The following is an 8,026-nucleotide window of genomic DNA, read 5'->3' on the forward strand; positions in this document are numbered from 1 at the left end:
TTGTTGTTTTTTTAGATCTGACTGCAGAACCTGAGCTGGTCTAGATTTGTCAATCACAAGGTAGCTACACTCTAAAACATTCTCTTCTTTATGATCTACTTTATTATAATTCGGCCAATAATTTACAAAATGAACACTGTGCTGTATTCAAAAAACCTGGAAACTACCAACTGAGACCATAAATTATTTGTAAAATAGTTTACAAAGGTAGGAGATCAAGGGAAAAATACTGTTATTTTCTCATAGACTCCTACACTAGCTGCAAGTATATGAGTCACCCTCTGCTGGACATTAGAGAGAATGCAAGTTTAAAGCACTTCAGAGTTGGCTTTGCTTTTCAGACTCGAAGGCTACGTCCATCTTTTTTATACAGTCCGTTACCACAAAAGGCCTGACTACGTTTAACACTTCGACTAATATGAAGCAGTAAATGCATTTCAAAAGAAACTGTAGATAGTTGTAAGTACCATAATCAGCGTGCATCAGTAGGACCAGGGGAAAAATAAAATACAGTATCAAACAAAACACAAAGAGAAAACAAATAGTAGCAAAATAAAAGTGCAGAGTGAGAATAATATCAAATACTTTAATTAGCTGCATTTTCACAATGTGACTAGTACTTTTAAAATCTGCTACCACATTGAGATATTTTGGATTTTTACTTTAACAGAGTTGATGCTCATCCATATTTTAACTTCTGGCCAGGAACAGTAGATTAGATTGCACGGACCTTGTGCATTTTAAAAGAAACAAACAGGATAACCCTTCTGTTATGTGCATAGAAAAATAATACTAAAAATAAAAAATAAAACAAAACGAAGAGAACTACAATTTAACACTTAATATTTTGCAATTTCTTCCTTGCTGCTGATTCAGAATCCACATAAGTTTCATTCATTCTCAGCTGCAGTCATATGAAGTTGCAAACACACCGCCTTTTCGAGTTTAACAATAAAACTACTTTAAGCTGATATATTTCTAGCTACCTTTGTATTGTGCTGTAATATTAAGCAGGGCCTCAAAATCTAGCTTGCGTGATGCTGTCATCTAGAAATAAACCTGCTGTAAAATGGACACCGCAATCACCCATGTGATGCTTTGCTTCATTGCTCCATGCTGATACTTCAAGGATGACACATTATCTCAGAAAAGACAATATAAGAAACAGAAGCAGGTCGGGCAGCTTTAGTGAAGAAAGGGATAGGACAATAAAGAATTAATATGACACAAAGATGCCCTAAAAATCCAGAGATTATTCTTCCTGCTATCTTTCCTGTTTTGGATAGTGTCCAAACAGTGTCAGTGTATGTAGGCTGTATTTTCATTGGTCTTAATGTCTAGAGACATCCTTCACATATGTATCTCTAATTTAACAAACCATCCACCTACAGCCACATATTCTCTTCTGAATAGTAGTAGCTTTTTTAATTAAAAAAAATCTATTTAGCTAATGATAAGCTCATAATAAAAACAAATGCCTGTTTATTTTCATCATATCATAGCCTAAGGTCTTAGAGTTTTAACTTCATTTCCTCATTTATGGGATTCAATGTGAACAACTGAAAAAACATAAAACAGACTCAAATATTCAGATTTAAACTGAGACCAATGTAATAGGGCAACAGGCAGAACTTTCAACAGGAACTTTGCACAGCAAAGTTGGTGCTAAAAGTTTCTGACTATGCAGCAGCTGCACTAAGTGTTACATTAGTGTTAACTCATAAAAACATATATGAACGAAAGCAGCGCAGAAACCAGCTCTAACTGGATGATAAATACAGAAACTAGGGTGTTAGTGTAATAAAAATGCAAACAATCCTCATCTTCCTGTGACATTAACACATCTTGGCTAATAGTCGTCGTTTCATTCCTGTTTGCAAGTGAATATTGTGATGCAGCAGCAGGAAAGTGAAGCATGAGCTATGATGACACAACGGCACATTTCTAAGTCTGGTCAGATTCTCAAACACTTGTTTTCCTTAAACTGACCAGCTGTGTCCATTTCTGGACATTTTTAGACCCCAAAACTCACTTGTTTACTTTTGATATATATTCGCTTTCTTCAGGATATTTCATTTCATACATTTGTAAACAAATCATGACATTCTGAACAAAGGTACTAATAGACTATATAGCTTTTCTCGGTCTTTGAGGTCAAGAATTTCTTTTCTTCTCCCTGTTAGCTGACTCCCCTGGTTTTCTGAACGCTTCGCACTACTTCCACACCTGAGAGCTCCACCGGTGATTCTTCATAATCTGGTCAAGTGAAATCATTTGTAGAAGAAAAACAGTGTTATGAGGAGTATTTTAGGGGTATTTTAATTTTTTGACATAAGGAAGGAGACTTGCCTGTTTTCATGACACAATAAAATATCCACAGAGAAGCAGCCACCGACATGAGCAACACAAACACGATAAGAATAATTTTGTGCTGCTCGCAAGAGTCAGCTGTGAAGGAAAAAGACAAACACATATATATAGACACATGAGTTTTAAGAACATCAGAGTATTACAAAATTATCTGCTTCATTGATCTGCAAGTTGTGTTTGGACCTGCTTAGAAAAAGGTTATTTCTAATAATACCAAATAATTCTGATAATATATTGGTAAGATCTTCCAGAAATTAATATATTGTGTAATTCAACAAGACGTCAAAAAAAGAAAAAAGAAATGAAAAATAAAATGTATGACGAGTTCAAAGAGTATTTAATGCTACTGAAAAAACATAGACATTGGAATTGTTCATATTTTTATTTAATGAGTGACTCGCCATGATTTAAATTAATTAATTTCAATGTAATTGTCAAGCTGTTGTTGATTATTAGGCATTTAGAAAAGCAGAATCTACCGCACATAAATTAAAGTCCTTCCTACCTGTTTTGACTTGTACAGTCGTGGGTTTATTTTGAAGGATCACAATCCCACCTGTAGAACTGTCAGACCGAACAATAAAAGCAGAAACTTCTATAAAGTGGTCAGTGGCTGAAGTTAGGTTGGAGATGTTGACGTTCATGAAGGCAGAGCCGTTGGTGTTGTTTTGAAGGAGCGTATGACACGTGCTGCTGCATATGGTCACATTGTAAGAGTGTGGTGTCATCTGCATAAAGGCAGAGACGTTCCAGCTGAGATTCACATGACAGGAACCCACCGAGTCCACTGTGACTGACTGTGGGGAAACTGGACCTGTGAGGATAAAAAAAAGTCAGAGGAAAATTTTACGTTTGGGTCAGGCATCATTGAGATAACTGGTTGGAGCTGGAGTGAGGGTTATCTGCTGAATCTTTTTAGACTGAGTATTACAAAAAATAACAACTGGGGTCAGAACTAGGGCACAAAAACTGATGGAGAAAACAGGTTGACTTAAAAAATATAGATCAGTTGAAGATCTTAAAATACATAGAATACTAAAACATGACCATGGGAGAAGTCAGGGTCAACTGATTGATATCATGTTCACACTAATTTATTACAAACAAACAGAGGGGGGAAGTATGAAGTGTAAATATGTGAAAGGCCATATTTATTGTACAGGTTTCCAGCTTCACTATGGACACCATCCAAAACTAAGCTTAAAGAAAGCAGCTTTGGATTCCTTCCAAAGGCAGTGTTGGATTGTTGGGTTCTCTGTTCTTTGTTTAAAATATCTGAAATGCTATGAGATGACATAGGCTGCAAGTTATTGCTATTGAAATCAATTTGAATTGCATTATCTGGCTGCAAAAAGACTCAACAACAACATTTTTCACAGCTGACACTTGTCATATTAGGACATGCACAGGTGTAACTGATAACACACTGATGCAGGCTGCACTTTGTTCAGTAAGAAAGTGTGAGAGTGAGCCAGCCTGGAAAATACTAAGATGAAGCAGCTAAACTGAATTCGGATACCATTTCAGGATGAAAACAATGTCAACCATATCAAAACGAATGGGGGATGTGATGCTGTGTGAGAAGCCCAGGTAGAACCGGTAAGACCAGATTTTACTCATTATGTCATTGTCAAAACACTTTCACTTGTTCGCCATATCGCTGTATTTTAAGTTACCGTATGTATCTGTTTCTAACCCTGAAATAACAGCATTACTTACCCTGACAGACCACCATGTGTGGTTCTTTACAGTAGCGAGCCAGCAGCTTCTTATCTTTCTTCAACATGGCCTCTAAACTTGCACAGCGGCCTTCGTAGTTTCTCCTGAACCAGTGTTGGTAGCGCAGCTCTTCCCCGTTCACCCACTTCCAGTCACTGAAGACACTCTGGCGCTGCAGACCGAGCCAGAAGCTGACTTTGTTTGCAGCTGTGGCATTGAGGAGAGTGAAGTATTGCTCCTGTGTGCTCAGGACAGCGAGGTCCACATAGTGCCTCTGACAAAACTTCCGGGCTGTGATCCAGGACATCGGTTGTTGCACCAGGAAGTAATGTGAGGGCCTCTGGCCTGATGCTAAGCCATGGCACAATACTATATCAGGGGACATAACAGAGAGGAAAATGGATGAGTTGATATCAGCTGTGTAAGGTTATTGGGCCTACTGAGTCTTTTAATTTTATCTTTAATGGTTATAATTTTAGTATATTTAGTTGTTCATAACACAAATTTTAAATTGTGTATCTAAAAAGCCTGTGCAGAGGAGTCTCTGTGTGGGAAAGGAACTTTGGGGAAAAAGTCTGACAGTCTCTAATGTAAACAAATGCTGAAATTAAGCTGAAGTTCTTTTTCTTTTAACTTGAGTTTCATTTTACCAGCAAAATGTCACTAAAGCTTTTTTAGTGACATTTCAAGAAACTAAAGTTTCTTGAGGAGATTCATAACATTTCTGGCTTCATCAGTCTGTTAGAGTGATGCCAATCTGTCAATAATTTACACAAAAGAAAACTACAGAAAAAGAGCAGAATTACAATTTAGATGCAAAACCACTACACAATATGAATACAAGGAGACGCGAAATGACCACAAACAGAGGTAAAAAGTTGTAAAAAGATGCAAGACATCCACAAATTGAGGTAAAACGACTGCAGAGAGCCACAAGACAAGTACATACAGAGGTGAAAAAGCTGCAAAGAGACATAAAAGGACTCAAACAGAGATGTAAGAGACAAGACAACCACGAAGGGAGATGAAACAAGTGCAAAGAGATGCAGAAGGACTGCAAACAGAAGCAAATATCAAACCTGAAAAGAGGAGGAAAATTATTACAGAGATACAAAATTTCTATTAGGACACACACAGTGGCCACAAAGGGACACAACATGTCCAGAGTGATGCAAAAAGACTCCAAGCAAATGCAAAACAGCTGAAAGTGCTGCAAAACAATTACATACAGATGGAAGATGACTGATAAGAGATGCAAAAAGACCACAAACACAGGTGAAACATCTACAAAAACAGTCACGACAACCATGAAAAAAGATGAAACAGCTGCAAGAAGACACAAAATAACAATAAACAGAGGCAAAGAGACAAAAGAAAACCATGAAGAGAGAGGCAACAGCTGCAAGCACACATAAGATAACCACAAACAGGGGCAGAGGGACACCAGAAAACAACACACAGGTGTGAAAAACCTGCAAAAAGACATGAAAGGACCACAAACAGAAGTTAAACAGCTGCAAAGAGACACAAGACAACTACAGACGGAGATAAAACAGCTGCAAAGAAAGGAAGACAATCACGAAAAGAGGCAGTACAAGTGCAAAGACACACAAAATGACGACATAGAAGCGAAACAGATGTAAAGAGACACAAATCAATGACAAAGAGAGATGAAACAGCCACAAGGAGACACAAAAAGACACCAAACTGAGGTGTAACAGCTGCAGAGACACAAGTAAAAACAGATGTAAAACATCTTTAAAAAAAGGCATGAGATGCTCATTCTTGCTCATATGTAGGAGGGCTTTTACAGGTATGACTCAGGGGCCTACGTCTCATATTCTGACTTGTTATTTTAGTACAGTGTGTAGATTATGGTGTGTTACTCTCTTGTTTATTTTTTCCGGTGGCAGTTTTAGACAAAGGATGCGTGAGGAACAGTGTGAAGACTTCAGTGATGAGGTTCTGTATTTTACTTTAAAGTATCTTCCAGCAGAACTGTCTTATAACAGAAAGTCCTAACTTAAAATAACATAACCGATAAAAATGAACACCTGTCAGCTGTTGTACTTGGTGTTACATTTCGTTAAATTATGAAAAATAATTGACAATTTATAGCAATCTTGACACAAGTTAGAGAAGTTTCAGTTACCCAGAACAACCAGCCGCTGCAGAACCTGCGTCTCATTGGTAAACATGCAGTAGAATCCGTGTATATTCCTGGAAGGTGATTTGTGTTTTTTCCTTCCTTTTCACCAAACAGCTGATCATGTGAAAAGCTCCAAAACTGTGCTGATTATGCAGCATGTTACTCCACTCGCCCTCTCCCTTCCTCTCGTCTGCCTACAACTCCTTCTGCTCAGGGAAGTTTATAGCATCGGCTCATTCTGTAGGCTGACGCAAGAGCTGGGAAAATGAATGGGAGTGTCCAAAGTTAACTGATTAGCTGCATCAGGAAGTTTTCATCAATACTTTGCAAGCGAAACTTTCACCTCATGTTGTTACTCTGTCAAGTCATGCACTTTTCTGCTAAATCTTTCCTTTTAATGATTCTGCTTTCCCAAAATATTTCTCCAATTTCAATTTTTTTGAACATTTGCAATCTACATGGGTGTCACTGAACTTTTGTGCTTTCTTTGAAGAACCAAAAGAACAGACTGTGGTTGAACAGGCTGTAACTGATTACAGGAAAGGAAGGAGCTGGGATTTTATCGGAGCTGCTAAAAATACCAGGGCTCCACCCTGCAGTCTATTATAAGCACTTTAGTTAATGTTAGTTTGAGTGTACTATTAGAACAAACACAGCTTTTAGAAATGTACAAAGAATAAATACATTTAAAGGCAGTGACGTGCAAAGACGTCAGTTTTTCCCTCTGTGTGCATTACCTGGATTGGATGTGAAACTGTAATTGAACAATGTGCATTTCATCAAAAGCAGAAAAGTGGGTCAGAAAAGTAAACACTGGCTTTGCAAACACATCCTGCAAATGATATCTAATCTCAGAACCTTCCTAATGCTGCTGTATTTGTCCTGTGTGGCAGTAAATGAGATATTTCAACAAGCAATGAAGTAGACCTTGATCTTGGCTCTTGAGCAGGATTTCTTGTAGAGCCAGTTTTTCTCTAGCTGTGCTATCCTGTTCATCTGATGTGCGTGTGATATCTTGTGGCTGATCTATAGAGTTGATTCTGGGCTGCAGTAAACACTCATAGACACACAGCTGATGTGGGCCTTTCAGTGTGTTTTTTTTATGTTTTGTTGCTTGAATTGTCAAGCACCATTGTCACCATTGTGACAGTGGTGTATTTTGCTTCATTTTTCATTTATTTTTGCACTTGCAGATGTGAAAAACTTACCTGCTGCCCAGGTTCACGCTCTGTGCTTTGGTGCAGCGAGGCAGAACTTGAGGCATGGCAGAGCTTTGAGCTAAATGTGCTAGTGATGATGTGCATTTATAATGTTTGCAACATATTTCATCTTCGTCTGAAGTGTTGCTGAGTAGTCTTCTGCAGACATCTGTGGCGAGGAGGTCACACTGCAGCAGCATCTCTCCATCTCTGTATCTGTGAACTTGTTACCCACCAGAGATACCACATTAGGAAGGTCTTGCTTTTGTTTTTGTCTTCAGAAGGAAGCCTTCACCACAGTACTTTTGCACAAAGTGTTCTGGTCTGGCTACATATTTGCAATGAGAATTCTTCTGCACAGAACTCTTTGCCAAGCAGACTTTACTCTGCCTTCTGTTGATGCCTAAGGTGCTGTAGCTTCCAAAATAAACCACAACAGATTCATTTTATTTATTTTCTACATTAGAAAAAAATGGAGTAGGGGTAGTTTGAGCTGGCCTCACCGGGAGAAGCAACACACATCATAATTGCTTTTAGACTTTACTCTGCTTTCTAGTCATGTGTAGCTTTTATTTAAGTGTTGTAACTT

At 38.1% G+C, this 8,026-nt stretch overlaps 1 protein-coding gene across 1 annotated transcript; it reads right to left on the minus strand.

The window, feature by feature from the left end:
* Positions 1-572: 572 nt before the first annotated feature.
* LOC111580756 (uncharacterized) lies at positions 573-6,437 on the minus strand. Its single transcript, XM_023288636.3, has 5 exons — positions 6,242-6,437; positions 4,090-4,458; positions 2,876-3,184; positions 2,350-2,448; positions 573-2,256 (listed from the first exon to the last, which is right to left on the minus strand). The coding sequence occupies exons 1-5, from the start codon at positions 6,285-6,287 to the stop codon at positions 2,180-2,182; spliced, it is 900 nt and encodes a 299-aa protein (XP_023144404.2). The 5' UTR covers positions 6,288-6,437; the 3' UTR covers positions 573-2,179.
* Between the last annotated feature and the right edge of the window lie 1,589 nt (positions 6,438-8,026).

This window comes from Amphiprion ocellaris, chromosome 6, assembly GCF_022539595.1.
Source record: "Amphiprion ocellaris isolate individual 3 ecotype Okinawa chromosome 6, ASM2253959v1, whole genome shotgun sequence".
In the NCBI taxonomy this organism is placed as follows: Eukaryota; Metazoa; Chordata; class Actinopteri; family Pomacentridae; genus Amphiprion; species Amphiprion ocellaris.